This window comes from Aptenodytes patagonicus, chromosome 4 (assembly GCF_965638725.1).
Source record: "Aptenodytes patagonicus chromosome 4, bAptPat1.pri.cur, whole genome shotgun sequence".
Classification (NCBI taxonomy): domain Eukaryota; kingdom Metazoa; phylum Chordata; class Aves; order Sphenisciformes; family Spheniscidae; genus Aptenodytes; species Aptenodytes patagonicus.
Genome location: NC_134952.1, coordinates 31,008,367 through 31,031,222, shown reverse-complemented (window position 1 = coordinate 31,031,222; position 22,856 = coordinate 31,008,367). Strand labels below are relative to the sequence as shown.

At 36.8% G+C, this 22,856-nt stretch overlaps 1 protein-coding gene across 6 annotated transcripts in view; it reads right to left on the bottom strand.

Annotated features, from left to right (window-relative positions):
• FIP1L1 (factor interacting with PAPOLA and CPSF1) overlaps positions 1-22,856 on the bottom strand; it is a 44,635-nt gene that overhangs the window by 5,072 nt on the left and 16,707 nt on the right. For 2 of the 6 annotated variants that reach the window (XM_076336253.1, XM_076336255.1), the window contains 7 exons: positions 17,201-17,294; positions 15,992-16,145; positions 10,529-10,555; positions 9,896-9,950; positions 8,058-8,113; positions 3,569-3,664; positions 2,346-2,565 (listed from right to left, as the gene is read on the bottom strand). In XM_076336253.1, the coding sequence (XP_076192368.1) occupies positions 2,346-2,565; positions 3,569-3,664; positions 8,058-8,113; positions 9,896-9,950; positions 10,529-10,555; positions 15,992-16,145; positions 17,201-17,294 (702 nt within the window). The remainder of the gene's footprint in view (positions 1-2,345; positions 2,566-3,568; positions 3,665-8,057; positions 8,114-9,895; positions 9,951-10,528; positions 10,556-15,991; positions 16,146-17,200; positions 17,295-22,856) is intronic. The other 4 variants (XM_076336256.1, XM_076336258.1, XM_076336254.1 and 1 more) reach the window with 3 other exon arrangements.

The following is a 22,856-nucleotide window of genomic DNA, read 5'->3' as shown; positions in this document are numbered from 1 at the left end:
AAAAGAGCCTGGCTCTATCTTCTCTATAACCACCCATTATGTAGTTGAAACCAGCCTTTAAGAACCCTCCTCATCCTTCTCCTTTCAAGCTAAATAAACTCCACCCCCTTAGCCCTGCTAAACACCTTGTCAGACCTCCACTGGAGTCTCCAGTCTGTCAATGTCTTCTTTTTCATATCGAGGGTCCCAAAACCGAGCACAGTACTTCACATGTTGTATCAAGTGCCAAATAAGAGGGGAATAACGGCATTCTCCACCTGTGGGCTACACTCCTAATGCAGCTCAATGCGTTTTGACCTTTATCTCACATTGAGTGCGAGTCCTGTTCAATTTGCTGTTCACCAGGACACCAAGTCCTTTCCTGTAAAGCTGCTTTCTAGCCAGACAGACCCTCATCTGTTCTGCTGTATGGGATTATTGGGTTCCAGGACCTTAGAGATACAGTTCCTCGGTTTTGGGTTTGTTTTTCAAATTGCTGAGGAAGAACCACAAAATGGTAAGGTATCAATCAAATTCCAAAGTTTACATTTTTAACGGTAACTAATTGACTTGAAACTATCAAAACAAAAAAAGAAAACATAGTCTTTGCAGAAGGGACAACAGTCCAAAAAGAACGGAATCTTCTCAAGGGGGCAGAGTGAGATATATTGTAAAAATGCACAACTTCATCTGAGGATAGCAGGGTAAAGGTAGAACAGGATATAAAGATAGCTGAAGGTTCATTTTTAAACCATGTTTTGGTTATACTAATAGAATAAAAATAATTGCCATTTCCTTACAATTTTAAGAAATACTACAGCACAAATACAGGCTATTTATCTGGAAAAGAACTGCTAAAAACATTGAAAGCAGTAATTTCTGAGCAGTAAAAAGCTAAAGATGACGCTTACACCAAATCCCACCACTGTGTCGCTTGAACAAAGTTTAAATAAAGGGAATTTAAATAAAAGTAATGCATCTGTGCAGTCTCTAAAATAGTTCATATTTTCTTCCTCATAGCTCGTTTCATTTTATTTTCTTAAGTGCATAGAATTGAAAATAAACCTTCTTAAAAAACATTATGTCTGCATGTTCTGTCTTAAGCCTCTCCCACCTTCTCTGTGACTCCCAAACCAACTTATACTAGTTAAGGGCCTCCCATTTTCTTACACAGCCATGTGGCAACAGCTTTGCTACAGATGGTGGATAATTTAGTCACATAAAAAAGTTGAGGCCTGCTCTTCCCCCTCCTTTACAGATAACTCTGGCAGCAGCACAGAGATTTCTTGAGGCCTGGAAGCTATTAAGGTTCATTTCAAGCACCCTTGAATGACCAGGCTTCTTTCTGGCCTTCAATCAAGCTGTCTGAGAAACAGATGTTTAGATTGGTCTGGAGTTCTCAGAAACTGACCCTGGAACATAGCACATGCACACGGGAGAGGACATCACCACATCAGCATACGTGGAAAATCCCCTGTCTTGCACCCAGTTTGGGCATTCAGCTAACAATCACCATGCAAAAAAGGTCATCTCTCAACTGAAATAACTCCGGGTGCTCTCATTCCCCACAGTGTAAAACCACTGGTAAAAACAATCCGCCTAATAGCTAATGCATATATTCTGCAAAAATTGAAACTTAACAAAAAACACTGAGAAAAGCGTCAGGATGTTTACCCCATAATACTTAGCAAATAATAAGCAAAGTAAGTTTAGATAAATCTGGCAAGCCAATAGACCTCTGCTCTATGGAGTCATAGGGAGCTCAACATTAAATGCTTTGTACTTGAGCACATGAACCACGGAACAGTTGCAGCTTTTTTCTTTCCTTTTTTTTTTTTAAAGCAATTAGAGAGTTGAAAGCCGAATAAAGTTATCTGCCATTATTTTCATCATCTGCCTGAAAATGAAAAGAAGTTCTTGACCTTGAAATAATAGTTTTAAAAAAGATAGGACAGATTATTATCCAGCCAGTGCTAATGACCAAACTAACAATTTTAGCAGCTAATAACACCATTAATTAAGGTCAAATGTTGCACTACGTTGCTCTTAGCACTGAATTGGCAACTAAGATTCCTATAGATTTTTCTAGAACTACTGATGTCAGAGAGCTGCATATCTCACACATACACAGGGCTTAAATCACACCTGTAACCTGTAAAGCACTATGACCAGGTTGGACGTACGCTGTCATTTTTACACTTCTGTTTTAGATTTAGAAATTTAATTATAGTTTCCAAGAGAAAGGGGGGAAGGGGAAGAAGCCACACCCTCTAACTGAACACTAAATTTTAATGTTGAAGTACACTACTTAACACAGACACAGGGTTTTGAGCAGAGTTACAGCATGCTTAAGACATTTCACTAACCTGTTGAAGACACTTGGAGTTGGACTGTGATCTCGGTCCCTTTCCCTGTCTCTGGTACGTTCTCGATCTCTGTCTCGGTCCCGGTCGCGATCCCGATCTCGGGATCGCTCTCTCTCACGTTCCCTATCCTTCTCTCTTCGTGCATAGTAATCCCACTGTTTGCTGGTGTCCATAAGACTAGACCATGAAGGAGCAGAACCTGAAAGGTGCGGAAAGGTGACTAAAGAAAAAGATGTGGGTATTAGAAAGAACAAAATCAGATACCATAGGAAAACTGTAATACTACTTATGCATGAAAACACAGACGTTTGTCAGCCTCCTCGAACGACATTTTTCAATCTTCCCCTTTCACATAAAAATTAATTCTGAGCAAACTGCATTTTTTCCATGATGCTAATAAAGGCCTCTGGCACTCATTTAAATACTCATTATGAAGATGTACAGAACCAGGATATACGCCACAAAGACTGTCTAAATCCTTTGGGGGAAAAAAAAAAAATATTGTGCAAAGATTTGCTGAAAGAATCTGATTTTATGTGGTCAAATGGCTTTGTTTTGGGGGAACAACAAAACAAAAACAACCAGAAAACAAAACTGCCTTTGAAACGCAATGGCTCTGAAAGTACAGTTCAGAAAAACAAGGAAAAAGGATGCTTTCAACTTTCTATTTAGATGCTACTATTTTTATGTTTTGTCCTTTAAAATCATTGTATTTAAAATATAATTTTAGTTACAAAGTTCTCATTCACTAATTTATATTCTATACTATGCTTTGCCATACTTTTCTGATTACAGATGTAACAGCAGCTTTAGAAATAAATTCCATAAATTCATTCTGGGGAGAAGAAATAACGCTGCTACTTACGCTTTGTAAGATACCATTTCTAATGAATAATCAGCACAACCACTATTACCACTAAAATATAATAGTTTCAGAAAATTAAGCATATTATCTTAATCTAAAAGATGATACGCTTAAGAAGTTAAGAAGGAAGTCACAACACCGTCTCACAACCTTTTTAGGTAACCAGCAATGGGAAGACGGAAGGGACATGCTTCTCCATTGCTTTCTGCCAACTCCAATGTAATAAATAACTACTACTCTTAATGTCCCAATTGTTCTGTCCTGCCCTCCCTCTCCAGAAGCCCCATGAATGCATCCTGTTAATGAAAAATAAGGGCTGTAGTATTTAACTGGAAACAGCACTCTCTAGTGGACTTACAGTACAGAGGACTTCCCACTTTCTGCTTATCTGCTTTGCTAGCCAATGATAACATAGCCTTCAATAAATCGTTTGTTTTGAGTTCCACTTCGTTATCTATAACATGAGAACAATATTCACTTGACTCCATGGTGTCACGAAGAGACATTAATAATATAATTAACATAAATACCCACTGACCAATGTAAAGTGCGTAACTGATGCTGTATTTAATACTGTCAAGTTATAAAACCAGTGGCTTCTCCTGACAGCTGTGTTCAGACTGCCTTGCCTACAATGTCTGGGGTATGCCTGCCCCAGAAAGCTTTGGCAGAAGCTTAAGACAGCAGTTTGCCAAGTGTCCAAAGGAGGAATACAAAAGACCTTTTGAGCAGACAGCGGAGCAGGAAAAAACACTTCGTTGTTAAAATACATTTGCAATGAAAAGCATTATAATTCTTTAAAAAAGCATTTATACGAGGTTTTGCCTCTTACAAAATGCTTGACACTGTTTCACTTCAGGGCTACAGACAAAATCAGGAGTTAACAGAAAAAAATACCCTAATACAATAGTATGTTGTTCATTATACTGCCAAAACCTGAAATTCTTCTAAGGAAAGCAGCCAGAAATAGCAAAAAAACAGCTGGACTTTAAAGACTGCTAATTTCCTTGACTTGCCATTATGTCAACAACATACGTATGGTCTACGAGATACTGGCTGCCAGAATATTCTGATCTAAAGTGTAAACTTAAGTTTAAGTTTAACTTTAAATGTATACTACAAAACAATTATTAATGGTAGTATAAACTCTTACAATAAATTTTGGTTACTCCCTCACATCTGCAGTAATTTTCATCAGACAGAAGTATGTCATTTCCACCCCAATAACCTGAGATAAACCAGTTATTTGATACTCTGCACATTTTTATATCTAGATTTTCACCCGTATTTATTCACAACACACAAGAGGCTTACTTTCTAATATGAATTGATGTTCTGTGTTTACTACTTAGAATGAAGCAATTTGTCACTTGTAGTATTTCTACATGAATTAGTCTAATAATTTCTACAAAAAGAAAGACACTTCCAAAGTTTAACTCTAATTTTATTTTTAAAACAGGAAGAGAGGGAGCTTTGAACAATAGCTTTGGAGACTTAAGTCCTGTTTTGGAGATGGTTTAAGAATTTAAAGCTGCATGGTGTCACAGTATAAGGCAAACTATTAATACATCTTCTTTGTGCCTCAAAAAATACTGACTCTCAAACTGTTTCTGTAACGCTAAATTTCTTGCAAGTTCATAAGATATAAAGAACATTTACAGCACAGAACAGGGAAATGCTTGAGGAAAAGCAAACAAGCATACAAGTTGCTTCACTGGCAGACCAAACGCAGTGCCATATACTGACAGCTCAATAAAATTCAAAGATCTGATGGCAAAGGTAGCATTGAATTGTGAAAGGATTTATGAGCAAATTGAAGAAACTGCATTGATGCAGTTGAAGAGCACAGAGACAAAATAGATATTCTTGAAGAGTTAAGAATATTATTTTACTATGCAACTCTCCCAATGGGCTTGCAGTGGGAAACATGCCTGACCACTAGGGAAATGACACCAAGGCATGAGATTAGCAATTTGAATAGGCAGAAGAAAGGCTAGAGTCTTAATCAAGATTGGTATTTTTTGCAATGCATTCCATATGCTCATCTTCCCCCACAATTTTGACAAAGCCATGAAACATACAGACTGGCAAAGAAGACAATGGGTTGGAGATTCAGCGCGATCATCCAAAGCAACTATCAAATATACTTAGCGATTCTTAATTAAAATGATCATCTGTAGCCTACTGCGCCGCTGAGCCCTCAATTTACCCAAGTTCTGATGCACGGAGAGCACTGGTAAAATACCGGCCAGAGATCACGTTGTGAGACAGGGACTGTGAGAGTAAGATGCTGGCCCGGAAAACATCCTTCACTAAGAGATGAGCAACAGCGATAAAATGCCACTGAGCCTCTACAGATCCAAAAATCCGTATGACAGGCACAGCTTAGAGACAGACAATTTGCTTTGTGCAGCAAATATGAAAGCTTTTGCCACAATAGGGATGCCAGATACACTGGGAAGATGGGGGCACACTGGGAAGATGGGGGCACACTGGGAAGATGGGGGCACACTGGGAAGATGGGGGCACACTGTGCTCCTTGGTCTCCATAACCATACAAAGGCAAACATAATTTATATTTTAACCCTGCTGAAGAAGTTCAAATTCAGTGTTGGCATGATCATGATGACAGTCATTTTTCAAATATTGGTACTGCAACAACATAAGCATGCCATCACCTCTGAAGGTCAACATAAACTTGGAAATACTCTTGTGTCCCTGACAATACTGGACAGAATAGAAAATTCTAACAAAAGAGATTCCAAAGTGAAAACATTCTAAATTGGAGACTACGTATTAGATGCAGTGTACATACTAATGACTGTAAGACTGTTTTCCTTATGATACTCTGCATGGCTTTAGATGTTGAAGCCTGAGCAAAATAGTCACTTGGGTATCTTAGTTAACTGTCTGCCTCAGCTTTACCTTTTTGCTACAACTTCAGCAAACACGTTCAATTATTGCTAAAAAAGTAGTTAGCATAAAGCAGCTGTTTGCCCACATCAAGAATTCTTGAAAACGTAACAACCTTCCATGCATGAAAGCAAACACTTGATAACTTATGAGGATCCTTTCAACGTCAACAAAGTACCACTTGTTACTCCACAAACTGCTCCAACTTCAAGAAATTACAAGTCATTCAAAAATGTCATTTTGTATATCCTCTCTAAAGACTTTGAACATTTGGGAGATACATAACGTTCAGCACAGATCAAACGTTCAGACAATGTATCCCCAGAACTGGACAGAACTTTCCCTACAATTTCTCCTCCCAGCAGCTAGGGTCCAAAGGGACAAAGAGCAAGGAGACAGAAAAAGCCAGCTGGAAGAAAAGGCACTAGGCATGGGGCTGGGTGGCAGATGCACTGAAGGCAGAGGCAGTGACTGGCAACACACAAGGTCCTGCACCTGGGTCGGGGCAACCCTCAATATCAGTACAGACTGTGTGATGAATTGATTGAGAGTGGCCCTGCAGAGAAGGACTTTGGGATACTTGGTGGACGAAAAATTAAATATGAGCCAGCAATGTGAGTTTGCAGCCCAGAAAGCCAATCATATCCTGGGCTGCATAAAAACAATCGTGGTCAGCAGGTTAAGGGAGGTGATTCTCCCTCTGTGCTCTCGTGAGACCGCACCTGGAGTACTGCATCCAGCTCTTGGGCACCCAGTACAAAAAAGACATATTAGAGCAGGTCCAGAAGAGGGCCACAAAAAATCATCAGAGAGCTGGAACATCTCTCCCAGGTTGTTTAGGCTGTTCAGCCTGGAGAAGAGAAGGCTCTGGTGAAACCTCATTGCAGCCTTTCAATACTTAAAGGGGGCTTATAAGAAAGATGGAGAGAGACTTTTTACCAGGGCCTGTAGTGACAGAACAAGGGGCAATGGTTTTAAACTGAAAAAAGGTAGGTTTAGATTGGACATAAGGAAGAAATTCTTTATGATGAGGGTGGTGGGACACTGGAACAGGTTGCCCAGAGAAGTTGTGGATGCCCCACCATTGGAAGTGTTCAAGGTCAGGCTGGACGGGACTTTGAGTAACCTGATCTAGTGACAGGTGTCCCTGCCCATGGCGGGGTGGGGTTTGGACTAGATGATCTTTGACGGTCCCTTCCAACCCAAACCATTCTGTGATTCTATGTTTATTTTATCTTCCCAGTTTGGGCTACGTCAGGAAGAAGCTGACATCTTAGTATTGCTATCACTCTTTTGGCTCAAGAAGCAGAGCTGTGCTAGGTAACGGTTCTAAACTCACTGTAGGTTCTGTGGATGTCCATTTGATTGCACATAATGAAACCTGAATTTTGGTTCACTCTTACTATAAAACAAGAAAGTGATGTTTTTCAGCTTCAAATTTTTTCCATAACATTAACCAAAAAAAAAGAAAGACTGACTTTGCAACAGGATATCTGAAGATTATAGTATCTTAGACAAACAGTTTTTCAAAGGAGAGGTACATCACTCAGGATTTCTCAATGATTGGTCTTGCTGGTTAAAATTCTGATGATATCTTGACAGTACTTGTTCTCCTGCTTCTAAATCCTACCAGTTCTTGGAAAATTCTCCCTGACTTGTGGTCCATATTACAGCGTATTATGTTTCAAAATCACAGCTCTGCAAAAGGAGCATGAAAAGATATCCAGCATACAAATAAGTAAGCAAAACAATAGTATTTACCAACAGCTGTTAAATTTGCAACAGCACGTATCTGTTTACAATGGTAGGCAATGAGCTTTCATAATGAATTACTGAAAGGACCTGTTTAGTCTCTTAGCTAAAATCCTGGTAAGTCTATCAAACAATTTGATATAGCACTACTCAAAATTTTTAAAGCCAGCAAGCTTACTCACCACTACCATATGAAAATGCACGAACAGAACGACCATCATAGCCAGAAGAATGCCCACTGTTGAAAATAAAATACATGTAAAAATCCAGTTTTACCAAAGCTACCTCCATCAATAAATATATACTTTTAATATTATTCCCCTTAATTCTTACCACCATAGAGACTAAAACAAAGTGTTTGTTATAAACGGATTTAAGTCCTCAATTTTGAACATTAATTATGGAAGCTGTCTATCATCAGAAATATTTCATGTTTTACTACAGGAGGTGAAAATAGCATTCTATCTTCTTAAAATTTAAAACAAAAAACATCCATATCATCAAAGCTGTTCTTTTGTATTTTCAAGGAATTTTCTATTCCAAGTGTTTCTTGCATCATGAGATGTTTCTGCACAGATACTGAGCTTAACCTCCAATTGCTTGAAAGTGCTTCATTCATGAATGAAGCCATTATCATTCTTTCTGTTAAAAAGTAGATATGCTCACATATCTAAGAACAGGTGGGCTTCAAATGTGTAGTTCTATAAATAAACTATTAAATTAGCTACACATTTTCTAGGCTGACTTCTTTCAGTGGTAGCCAACTCAAGTAGGTAAAAATCAGAAAGGTTAAAAAGGATGATATGTGCACAGGACATAATTCATACATATGTAATTCTTTCACAACTTTTAGCACTTCCTACGTAACTTGAATGAATTATATTTGCAGTATTTAACCTAAGTGTTATTTCTGTTTTTGAAGGCACTTTAACATTAAAAAATAAGTTTTGGGTTAGCTTAGTTTAAAAACAAAACAAAAACAATCATAATGAAAGGCCAATGCAACATCTTAACATTTAAAAGTATGAGACTTAGTTCCTAGGTTCCACAATAAACTTCATTTTTTCTCATCACGTTTCAGAAACTATATAAATATTCACTATAAGTAAATGCAATGACTGCTGCTTAACAGTCAGAAGCAGCCGTCACTCACAGCAACTGTCAGTATGAAATAATAAATTTACTTTCATGCACATCAAATGCATCCAGTTAGGGTTTTTTCTGAATTAAATCAGATGAGGATTTTCTCAGAGATTTACCATCATCATCCTGTAGCATATATGTTAATACAATTTTCAATTTCAAAGGAACAGATGCGTGCACCTTCTGTCAGTGAAACCCAAAGGACTGGCAAGAGGCTTGCACCATCTTCTTAAGGGAGCTTTGTATATAACTTGGTTTTGGCCTCTAGCAAAATATAAGTACTTTTCAAGGACTGTGCTGGCCAACTTTTTTTTTCTTTCTTTTACATATACATATATATATATAAAAAAAAGTATGCATATACATGTATATAAAAAAGGTAGTGAAAAAATACTGTTAGGCCTATTAAAGCTGAACACTTAAAACAAACACAGTAAAAATACAAATTTAGATTCCATGGAACTCTGGCACTTCCTATAGCTTATGAGGGCTTGAATCTGTGGCCGAATTGTTTATTTGCATTTATAGAAAAGGATACAGTAGCTGACAAGTATACGGTTCACTTAAATAAGCCTTCAGACTACTAAAGAATACTTTAACAATCATTACCTTGACTTTGTTCTTAATTCTTGGCATTGATATAGTGTCATAACTCAACTAAATTAATAAGTGGTCAAGTAACCTACTCAAAAGAATATTAAGTGTCAGGCAGGTGAGACTAGTAACATTTCTGTCAAAATAGTGTAAAAATCTGGAACTGTCCCCCCACTCCCAGATAAAATCCATAAAACACTGGGTAGTGTAAGAGTCCTTACTAATTTATTTCAGTTACAGAATACTGACCTATTGCTTTATAAGATTTCAAACAGATAATCACCTTTCTATTGTGGGTATGAGGGAAGGTGGAGGACCGCCAGGTGGTGGTGGAAAGCCTGTAATAATAAATTAGGTGAGGGGGAAAAAAGAAAAAAACAAAAACACAAACACATAAAAGAACTAAGTTAAGCATACAATGGCAAACAAATCCCAGAGTACAACGCAAAAATTGTTTCTGTGTAAATGGGTTTTATTTGTAAGACTGAGAACTACCTAACAAAGCTTAACAAAAGTGGAGTATTAAACATTTATTATCATTGCTTCAAACCAAACACTTCATCATTCTTAAAAAACCAATAATTCAGAAATTATCGTACTAGGAAAATTCCTGAGTACCTAACAATACTTAATAAACAACAATCACAACTATTTTCTGCATATCTAAAAAAAAAAAAGAATGGAAAGAAAAGAAGGAAGCACACATCTGAAACTGGCTGATTAGGTCTACTAGTCAACAACATTTTCATACATTTTCTTTTCTGCCTGGCATCAAAATAACTGAGCCTACACCTATACATATAGTTTTGTACTTATGAACTTTTACCTATATAACTAAAAGGAAGTTGGTAAGTTGCACACCAGTTAAATTTTCATTTCTTAACCAAATGTGGAAAAAAATTCTAAGCAAGTTTACCTGGTGGTGGCACTGTTATTGGTATACCTAGAAAGACAACAAATAATATATTAGTTATAGTAGTAGTTTATGTTTATTATCTGTAGATCTAAAATCAGATTGAGCTATCACCACATACATGATCAAGTGGAATGATAACTTATTTTCTGTGTCCTCAGATCAAGATCTCACATTAATACCAACTGTTAAGATTTTATGCAAGCCTTGCGAAATCTGGCTTTTTATTTAAATTCCTGTTCTTCAGGAACTTACTTAATTAGAGACAAAAATAATGAAGAATGACTCTGGGTCTCAAGATCAGAATTAAATCCATAACCCGAAAACGTTTAGCATCCAGAAGAAAAGTAACATCGCATAGAATATATTTGCTTTATTTTATATTCCATGACTGGATGAAAGGAAACACAATTGGCCTCTGACCTTTAATAGCTTAGTATAGGAAATAGTAAGTCCACATGGACAAAATATTCTAGCAACAGTAAGCATTACAGACTTTTCAGCCAATACTATGCCACACTGCAATTAATCATTCAGTTGCTACTTGGAGGGGAAAAAAAATTGTTTGGTACTCTATTTTCTTATAAATATCTGAGAAAGGAGCATCCTTTAATACAAACACATTCAAAAACTGTTCTAACTTTTCCGGTTTTCAGACCCAGCTTAGCTGTTATGAATCTAACTAAAAGCTGAGAAATCGTTCCCAACTGAATTAGCTGACCTAACAAAATATACTGCCTCAACATATAAACCTATCTTATTTGATTATGACAGGAATGATTACAAGGCAAAAATCATTCGTACACTTTAAAGGACATTATCTTCTCATACTTTGCAAAGAACTAGTTTTACCTCAATTGAACACACAAAACACTGTTACATGAAAATAATAAACTGGGCTAAAACAATATCGTCGGAAAATAAGACTACTTTACCAGGCATAAAGCTCTTTCAGTTATGAGCAACTCTGCTTCCATTAAAAAATAAGTACTTTCAATCTGACAACTCACTTCAAGACTCTGGGGGGGGGGGGGAACAGAAAACTTTGCCACATGCTTTCATCAGTTTTGCCATAACTACATAAACATCTAGACAGAACAGCAACCAGACCCACTTAAAATTAAAACCTATCTCATTCAAGTTCCAGACTTCTTCATTCAGAGAATATCCTAGATGTGCTGGCCACTGCATGATTAATTTTATGTATATATCATTATAGTTCAACATGCGAACTAAAAAAGACTATTGTATGGCAGCAACGTTTAACTACACCTACATATTATAATGTCTAGAAATGCCAACTGCTCCCAAATTGCCTTGGCAGAAAGACAGAAGGAAGGAATATGCAAGCTGAGGAAGAGTAATCAGTATCAGCGTTCACTAATTGTTGGTGATTTTACTGACTTGAATTCTTACCAGCATTAATCCTATAGGATTAAACAAATTTGAAACAAAATTGAGGTTGCTGTCCAATCCTGAAGATTTAAAATCTAATCTCTCAGCCAAAATGTAAATCAGGAGACAGTGAAGCCCAAAAGCCAAATTTCTAAACTGTATGAGCCATTTTCTCTTCACCAGCACACAAGCTTTCCAATGTGCACTATCATTGTTAAGAACACTGGAAATCACACCTTAAAAAGTTTGACACTGTAACATTTAAAAGAACAAACACGCCTAATGAAAATTTCTGAAAGAAAAGGAAGACTGGGAACTCAAACTATTGCATAGCTGAAGTATTTTCTATTCATCTTTTTTGGTTAATTGTCCATCTTAATAGATTCTTCATGAGCCTACAACATAGAAAATATATATATATAAATATATTAAAAATACCTCTTAACAGCAACGTTAAGAAAGTAAGCTAGAAAAATATCAGAAGTTCTCTCAAATTGATTAATTTATTAGCTCTACCTTATGCTTAACAAAATTTCAATTGCTGCACTAAAAACTGTATATTGTTAGCACCGAACATGGCTCTCAGCACTATGCACAGAATTGCCTGGAAAGCAATCAGCAAACACTCTTTACAAAAAGGAAGAAATGCTGATTAAACAATTAATATATTCCTCAGAATTTTATCTTGTGCAGAAATACAAATAAAAATCTCATCACACAATTAAAAACCAAATGAAAAATTTCACTTGAGAGCCATTCAAACAAAACTAAGACAGACTGAATACAACTAATATCCAGAGACCAAACGTTCAAATAATTTTAATGAATTGGTTAACACAGAGTATTACACTAAAAAAAAAAACCACATAGGCATTTTTTCCTCAAAAAACCTTTAAGAACATTTAAAAAGTCATGATTAATGATTATATCATTTTAAGACAGAAGCTAATTTACTTGATGGTATCACAATGGAAGAAACATTCTCCTACATTCCAAGTTAGCAAGTATGACTAAAAAGATCTAAACAAAGTTTTTTTTCCTCACCTTCTTCACTAACACACAAATGTGACAGAAAACAAGAAACAAAAAAAATCATAAACTTCAGTTAATGGAAAATTAAGAATCTCTTAACTCTTCACTCCTTCGCCTTCTACTAACGCAGTGTATGAAAATATACTTGAAGGGTAATCAGCCAATTACTTCTTCTGAGAAAGAAAAGAGACTCTGAAATACTGAGTCATTTCGTGCAATATAGGGACTGAACTTGAGTACCAGTGCAAGAAGGTGACTTAGTGTAGATCATGTCACGTCCCTACAACACATTGTACTGCCACAAAGATACACCTGGCCTAAACCTAAATATTCAGACTCGTATGTCAAAAGCAATCCAAATGGCATTAGTGCAGCATTTTACCTAATGTGCTCGAAATTGCTTTCCGGACATTGTATACCACCCTACTAACACAAGGCTGGTAAATATTTACAGAAAACCAAGTAGGTTTTACTAAAGGAAAGCAATGCCACGTGTGCTCCGCTTGCAGGGTAAGGAATCAAACATGATAACGCTACCACAGCTTAACAACATACTGCAAATTAGCTGAACTGTGTAATAGCCCACAGCAATGTAATATAACTCAACTTGGTGTAAAAACTACTTCTGCCACAGGCTAAACTAAGTCGAATTCTCTCTGCTTTATCACAAGATAAAAAGTACACACTTCGATTGCTGGGGCTGAGCAGATAGATGTACAGTTACTTGCTAAGCCCCGGTATAAGTCTAGGCAGTCTAACTTCCCAAAGTTATGCAACAGAAGTTCAATTCTTCAGAGTAATTTTTAGTATTGCAAATACATGTCACATTTTAACTACACTCTTAAACCAAAACACATAAAACAACTTTTAAAGCCGGTTAAACAGAAGCATCCACGTTCTTCTTTAGATTTAAATTACTCCAACATAGCAATAAAGCAAGCAAACAAAAACCAACACATTTTTTGCCACAGCCAGTGATCTCCTTGGAATATTTGAGAATTTTCTGCATTTGGCCCTTTGAATCGTTCCAGGACTTGTTCCTCAAAAAAAGATTTGAATCGCAAGAGTGAATGAATTCAGAACAAGTGATCTAACTTCAAAGCAAGATCCTTTTTCAAAGGGGCTTTTGGAGGATGTTTTATATTTGGAATACTTAAATTTTCTGGCAAGTAGTCCCGGTTTAATATTGGGTAAGAGTAGTTTTTTTCCTCCTCGTCCATTGAACCTAGGAGGGATGGCAGATTCTATTTTAGGAACAGCTTTGAAGATAAAGAGTTGGCAACAGCACAATTAAAACACAGGCCTGAAGAAACCAAATCCACAGCTCTTAATCGTTACTTTTTAATCTACTCGAAGCACGGAAGGATGTTGAAGGAGACCTTCTGAACAAGTGTATGTCATAAACCTGTCTGTAAACCACAAGACTACAGCCAAACCTGCTTGCTAAATCAGTAACACCTGTGGATTTCTTTCACCTTTAAAAGCTCAACAGGTGAGGGGTTTCACAAGAACAGTCCAGTACACCTATATGACATCTCTGCACCAAGTGCATTTGGGGTGTCTGTGGTGGTTCCTCTCATGCTTTTAGTAACATACAATTTAGATCACCTTTTCTGTACCACAATTACAATTAAAATAATTACTTTCTAAAAACTTGCAATGCATTACCTATATTATTTTATCAGAAAAGTTTTAATGCAGCTTAAAACCACAGTTAGCATTAGCGTCACGTTCCTCTCCTTTCTGTCCCCTCTGCAGTAAGGAAACATAACAAAATTGCCAGAGCAGTAGCATATTCTCTCTTCAGACACCCCATTTTTTATGTTTATGCATAAAAACTTGGAAAAGGGCACAGAATTATTTTCTAGGTTGCACTATTTTGTGTATGACAATCACTGATGAAGGCCAGAGCTTGCCAGGCAGCAGGAGTTAATAGTTTTAAAATTGTCAGCAACAACTGAAGAAAGCAACCTCTTCTATGAGGATTTAAACCCTATAAAGCCCCACACAAAGTTGTTGCACTGAAATAATAATGTTACTTCCTTGCTTATACGTAAGAGTATTCACAGAGAAACTTTTAAAAGATTCCCTATGCAACCAGAATAGCAAAGAAACTGCTCAGCATGATTTCAGAACAAGTCAAGCAAAAGAATGCAAGGAACAAAAGGAGAAAACAAGGAAAGGAGGTACACCTGAAATCAGTCTCTTCTATAAACAAATCCTTCACTTTCCTACTCAAATACTCCCCAAAGTTTCTCCATCTATTCTCATTTCTCACTGACCATTCTTCTTAGTTCCTTGCTAAGTCCCTTTGAACTTAATTCCTTAAAATGACAACACTCGGGAAACTGCACTATTTGTGCAAATGCCCATGACGCTCCCCCCAGTAAGTTTCCATAAATATCAAGTTTCAGTAAATTTCAAACCAGATTTAACAATGAGAAGAGTTCTCAAAGAGCTTTGATTCATCTAAGATTCACAGACACAGGAAGCTGGATAAAAGCACCAGGCGCTAATAAGACCTCTGACTGAAAAAAAAGGATACAGCACAAATGCAAATCTTACCAGACTTTTGGGAATTCATACATACTGTGAGGGGAAAGGGGAATTAAAGCTTCTGCTGCTGCTTTGACCTTAGACATCAGAGAATCCAACTTCTGACACAAATTCATGGTATGCCATACTTTTTAGTTCAAAAGTTTGTAGAATGATTTGTTAACATGTACTTCTCAATAGCATTAACAGTAGTTGAATTACAGAAAACAACTTCTCACTTCAAACATTTTCAAGGACACAAGATGCATCATTTAGTCTCAGGTAATTATTTACTACTTGGGATTACGCTTACTGAGACAGTAAAGACAGAAGTTTATGTTTCTGCCTTGCAGATATATTTAAGAAAAGAGTAGAACACAAAATTCTGAAATTTTGCACATATAGCCAAACGTGCATGGAATGTGCTGTCTTTAATTCATTATCAAGCATTTGATGATAATGCATCTCTCATTTTTCACATCCTATGTAGTGCAGGATATTTACCTGGTGGGGGAATCAGAGGTGGAGCAGTACTGACAGTTGGAGGGGGTGGGAGGAAAAGAGGTGGTGGAAGATGGGTAGGTGGAGCTCCTGGAGGGAAAAATGGAGGTGGCTTGGTAAAATTGTCTACTTCAGGATTAGATCGTTCTGAAAGAACCTGTAAAATATCAAACTATAGTTACAATTGCTATGTCAAAAGGGTAGAAGATAGGTTTCCTCTCTTTCCAGTTACTACAACAGAAAGTATTACTTATGCACCTAAAGAGCCATATTCAGATGGTTTAAGTTCTAGCTGCATCCCTACGTTCAGTGTCCCATACCGGCCAAGTACCTCTGAGGGTCTAAGAGCAACCAACAGGGAACAACAAACGTTAAGATTTGAGAGGGAATATAAGCCATCTGAATATGGCCCAAAGCACCATCTTAAATTTATATATAAAAGTAAAATATTTAAAAAAATCAATATGGAAAGCATGAAAAAACCCAAGTGTTTAAATTACTTAAACACCGTGAAATCAGCTGAAAAACACATGGCAGTGTTTTCACTGTAAGCACTACAATCCATTGTTATTTTCATTGTTTAACCTTAACCTGCATGGAAATGCAGCCAGGGCACCAAGCAACCTTGATTCTTTTCCACAGGCAAGTCAGGAGAGAAAAAGTGTATTCAATCTTAATGCATTTAGTTGTTTTTTTAAGATAATCCAAGCCCGTAAAGACTAAAACCATAAAGACTAATCTTACAGTTTATGGTAAAATAATTCAATATAATTAAAAAAAAGAAGTACTATCAACTATTTATTCCTTCACAACTTATTTTTAAAAGACTCCATTTCTCAAACTGCATACGAAGAGGCTTTCACTTTCAGCATTAGTGTCTGGCAGGAATAGAGGAGAAATGGACAGTCAGTTTAAATATTTGTCACTTAGTAAACAAAACGCTATCCCATGCAGGAGCCAATGCTGTCTCCTGGATTGTAAGTCTGCAACATTGCTCATTTCCTTTCAGTAAGAAGTATACCAAAACATTTATCTGTTGAAATATATAAAATATTTCATCTTAATATATTTCAATTAACTGCCACAACTTTCTTCCTGAACTTAAAGCTACTTCTGTATTACTCATTCATACATACTGAAATGATCAGAAGCTATTGGGAAAGCAAAAATGTCTTTTAGTCAAAGGTAGTGTGGAAATCTGCAGTGTAAAACCTGTATGTTGCTGTTTTCATTAGCACGACGTCGTCCTTCCACCCTGCTGATAGTGATGGTCTGTCCAATCACGTCTATTGTGCCAGATAATCGCCTGCAACACAGGACAAACCAGAATCAACAAGCAGAATTAGAAAAGCAAAAAAAAAAAGAATAATAAAAGAGAGAGAAGAAAGTCTTATGGACTTCTCTCATTCTAAATGCCAGGAGTTCCTTCTCCTGTATAAAACATAAAAGAGCATTTCTGAAGAACATTAAATGTGATAAATTTGCTGAACTATGCAAGTGTGTGGAACTAAACAATGCAGCAATAAAGACTCCTGTAGGATGAAGGCTGACTCTCCACATTCTCCTTCCATCCCCTACAAGATAATAAAGCTACACTTCCATTACTGATAAAAGAAAAAAAAAGGAACAATACAGTAAGATTACAAAAAACCTCAGTAAGAAAAAAATATATTAAACAGAACTTCTACAAAAATCTAAAGTAAAATAGTTATAAACTGATCATTAGAAACAATTTCTAAACGGCAAGAAACCACACTGGAGGATTCCACAGAAGATCAAGCGAAGGTAAGTTAGGAGGCAGAAATAAACATAAGCCAACCCTACCATGCATATTATCGATATAGCACCACATACTGAACAAAATCAGCTTCCACCTCTTATCTTGGAATACGCAGTCTCAATATCAAACAGAAAGTATATGAAACTAGTAGACACTGACTCTTAAATTAAATCTTGCATGAAACTCAAAGGAATCTTAGACCAGCCATTCATACTTCTGTTCCTCAGTTTTCCAAATGCAAAACACCTCTCTCCCTCAAACACCTCCAAAATATTTGCGTAGCTAAGCACTACATTCACCTTCTTTAAAGAAACCGGCAACAGAGCAGCACAAGACCCACCTCAGTCTCCCTTACAACCCAATCAGGCAACAACAGAACATAATGTAAATTAAGAACACCTACCTTAGAAGTAGTTAGCAATGGACTTTTAGAGAAAGATGACAAGAAAAGTGACATGCATATACACGTTCTTTCCCTCCCCGTTTCTGCCAATCAAAAATTTAAGGACTTCCCATGCAACTGTCTTTACTAGCCCCTGATTAACTTGCATTTGCACAATCTTTTTTGAACACACTTTTACTTTTGATCTCCACCAATGAGATCTGTCTCAGCTATTTTTTTGCCTGACAATGGTATTTGGTGCCCTACAGTCCTTGTGTTAAAAAAAAAAAAAATCCCTGTTCTCTGGCAGTGTAGTATTTGTGGTACTTCTGTTATATCTATTCTCAGTTGTCTCTTTACTGAGCTGAACTAGTCCACATCTCTCCTCATACAGAAGAGACTCTATAACTTTCATTATTTATTTCATCTTTTTGTGGACCCTTCCTACTTCTACTACATCTTTTCTTGTCTGACACAAACAGAACCACAGGTAATATTCAGCTCTCAATGCATCACGGCTTTATATACTACTATAATGACTTTTCTCGGTTTGTTCCCCACTGCTAATGATGACTACCATTCCATTTTCTTATTTTGGCCAACACCGCAAATTGAACTAACATTTTGGGAAGCAGCAACAATAATTCCAAGATCTCTTTCTCAACAGGTATGATTATTAATTATTAATGATTAATTTGAAGAAGTGCATCTTATTTACAAAAATGCAATCTAGGATTTAAATTTTCAGTTATTTGCAGTGATTTCAGTTCACTCTGAACAAATTATTCCAGTCCACACTGGAGTCAATGTGTGAATTTTAAATGCAAATGTATCTCACTTCAGTTTAGTCAATCTATTAAGCTTATGCCTGTTAGACTTAAGTTGTTCCTACTATAAAATTCTTAACTTCCATGTACATATTCACATAGTCTGTTGTTAAGAGAGGTATCTTTAAGCCCCCAAAACCATCTGAGATTGTGGCCACACAGCTGTCAACTGCAACTTTTTATTTTTAACTTTTCAAAGCAGACTAAAAATGCTACACTGAGGGTAAAGACACAATGGCATTCCATTGGATACAAACACTAAAATTTAAAGCATAATCAATCTCTCAAAATCTTCAATAGATCAATCACATGGGAATATACTGACAGTAAAGAAGGACTCCATGCACCAGTCCAGAAAATAATATGACAAGGATCTGAATGTCATCTACTAAAACTAAAACCTGGTATCTGTGACATTGGGGAACTGCTATTTTGCAGAGAGGAAGAATGTAAAGTATGGTGAACTTTCCTGTTTGCAGCCCCAAAACAAACAAAACTCAGAAACCTAGGCTTTATAGAGAATTTATAACTCTATTATCCTTATACAGATAGAACAAAACCTACCTGCTTTGCAGCCCACGGTTAATTTCTAAAAGAGGTTAAAAAGCAGGATTCACTTAGGTCAACTGCATTAGAAAATAAGGTACAAAATTACATTGCTAATGTATGAGCGAAACAAAGGTACATCTGTGTCACACCTATAAGGGAAACCATAGTAGAGAAAACTGACAATATTTACCAATAGCACGATACATAACAAAGTAAAAGGAAGACTGGGAAAAAACTTTCAGGAAATTTCAGAAAAGAAACCCATAGAAAGAAAAAAAATACTTCTGATTTTAGAAGACAAGTTCTTGTATTTTTTCTATCTAGTGGACTACTAACCGCATTAATACAAATAGCAGAGAGAACAGCTGGAAATTGGGATTACAGGCTCCAAATTCTGCCAGACTGATAGCTCTGACCCCAACTACTCAAATACCTGGATTCCAATGCAGCTGAAAAAGACACAGCAGACACTAGAGCATGAAGGATCAATTAGATCTCCCAGAGATAATCTAAAGTTCCTTGGCAGACTGCATACTGAGGATGATCCAAATGCCTGTCCTCTGAGCTTTTCAGTATCTGGGTTTAGAGCTTCCTCCCGGATTTTAAAGCAAGCTCATAAGCACAACAGTTTGGAGGGAATAAAAAAGTCCAATGGTACAAGAGTCTGAGAACACATCTGCAAACTAAAACAGTATATAATATACAGCAGCCTCTCCAAGGATAACACAAGTTTAAGAAATTCTCTGATCTTCTAACATCCTATCCTAAAAGTCAAGATTGTTTCAGACTAAATCCTGAAATAATCAACATCTGCTTTCCTAATCCTCCCCAGTGGTCTTGCATGGTATTCCAGCACCACCGCACTTTGGATTATTATTATTTTGCTTGCAGTAACTAAATTGGAAACATAGGTATTATAAAACAATTGCTAAACCAACTGTTGCACTACCAAAAAAAAAAAAGACAAGTGAATTTTTGTAAAACAACAAAACTTTGTCAGAGTCTTCACTCCGACAGCCCATTTGGGTTCAGAGTTCTAAGACACTGGTTCTCCTCCATTGCTGGTATCTTGTCTTAAATATCTAAAACCATACCCTAGAAAATTCATTTTACCTAGCTTTCGTCCTTGTGTATTATAGATGACTCTCTTCTACAGCAAGTCCCTCTTCACATGACCCCCCGCTTGGCTCGCTCCACTGTTTTACAGGGCTTCCACTTGGGAGTGAGGTATTTCAAATTAAGACTTTTCCTCTCTTGCACTGTTTGCACTCTGCCAGCAAATCTTGGAATCAGCATTGAAAACACAGGCAATGGTCACCAATGCAAGAGTACTGGGCATTAAAGTAATATGTGCATCAACCATACTACAATAATACCAATTTTGCTTGGGAAGCAGCCCAAGTACAACACTGCATTATCAAAGGAAGCAAATCTAGACTACCAGTTGGTTCCTAGACATCAACTTTACTGAAATGAACAGGGCTTTCATTTAATTTTTCTAGAGTCTTAAGAGTACACCTATGCTCACTCATTCTCACTGAGCTGGTGCTTTATAATTACTTTTTTAATAATGTTTTATAGTGGTATGTACATTGTTTCTCCCTGCAGCTGCCAAGAGACTTAATTTTTGTAATGATGTATGAGTTCAGGAATTTGCCATCATACCTTGAACTTGACAAATTCTCTACTTCCGAGACTGCAATGATTTCACTAAGTACTCCACTAAAAGAGCTTGAAATTGAACAAGAGAAAGCATATGTTCAGTTGCAAATGGAGCAGCAGATGACACCACTGTCAAGAGCATCATCTTCATAAAGGCAAGAGAGGCATCTGAAGTGTCCAGAACTTAACAGTTCAGCAGTTCTGCAAAAGGGGCAAATCTGAAGCCTCGGATCTTGATTAAGTCATAGCGAGTTGGCACATGGGGAAATTTCAAAGACTCCCCAGCCATTATCTAGCTTAGTGATAAGATGTTAAGCAGGCATTACTGTCTCAGTGCTGTATGCAAAGAAAAGAAAAGAAAGGGCTTGGTTTGTCCCTTACACGATCAGGACACCTGGGATACAGATGCATTTCCAATGGATACACCCAAACATAAAAAGGCAATCCACGCGTGTGGGATGCACATGAACCCACAGCAGAGTTCATACAAAGTGTAGCTTGAAAGGAACATTCCAGCAACTCAGTGATTTCACTCTAATTAGAGAACGGTTATTTATGAGCTATTTGCACTATGAATACCACCCTCCATGGAGATTTAATTCAGAAGGATATCTCAATCTCATTTGGCAAGCTGAGTTTATTTAGGTTCTGCCGAGCAAAGAGAAAGGGGGAAAAAAGAAAGGGGGGGAGACGAGACAAACCCAATTATTTTCCAAATTCATAGCTTCAGAAATCACTTATCCCCACCACAAGTAATATAAACAATTAACTGCTTTTTGGAAAACCCTCCCCCCCCTTTTCAGAATTCAGAAACAGTGTAACTGCTGGATGCCACATTTATTCACTAGATTTATAGTCTAGTCTAAGAATTACAGAATTATAGTATACTTTAAAAACTGTATTTAATATGTTCTTGTGTTTCTTCTTGTCTTGCTTATGTGTTTTATGCTTTATTTTCCTCCTCTTGAGGACAGCCTCAACTTTGCTGAGCTCACTTACCACTGATTGATATAATTAAGAAGCAAACAAATTTAATACGGAAATCATTGATATACAAAATAGACATTTTTTCAAAATAATATCTGAGTTTTCATCATTTAGTCTCGCAAGGCTAGTTTATGAAACAAGAGAAACCTGTGTTTTTTCATAGTAATGACATATCTCAAATCCATTGTCTATAAAAATTCTGTTTACAGAAAGGCCCAAGCACAGGGAAAGCTGATAAATAGCCCATCACATTGTCAGGCTAATTCCTCTGAAAGCAAAATTCATTTCAATGTAATGTACTCTTTAGTAATAACCCAAAAAGCATAAATAGAGGTTAAAAAAACTAAGAGCTTCTGACAGAACAAAGTTTTGTGATGGAGAGCTATTCTAGATATTACTGGAATGAGAAAATACCAGTTTTTGCACCCAGCTTGTAAATGAAACTTCTGCTTATTTCTCTGCTACTAAAGAAGTACTACCTTACAGTCCTTGAAAAATGACATAAGGAAAAGCACTGGTCTCAAAAACAGTAAGATAGCTCTATGACCTGGCTGGTTAGGACAAGTTTGAAAGATGTCAAATCCTCTTCATGTTCTAGAAAGCACTATACTCCAAAGAGATTCCCTCAGGTTTTTACCTTAATTGTGACTATGCACACAATGATCTTTAATTAACTACCTC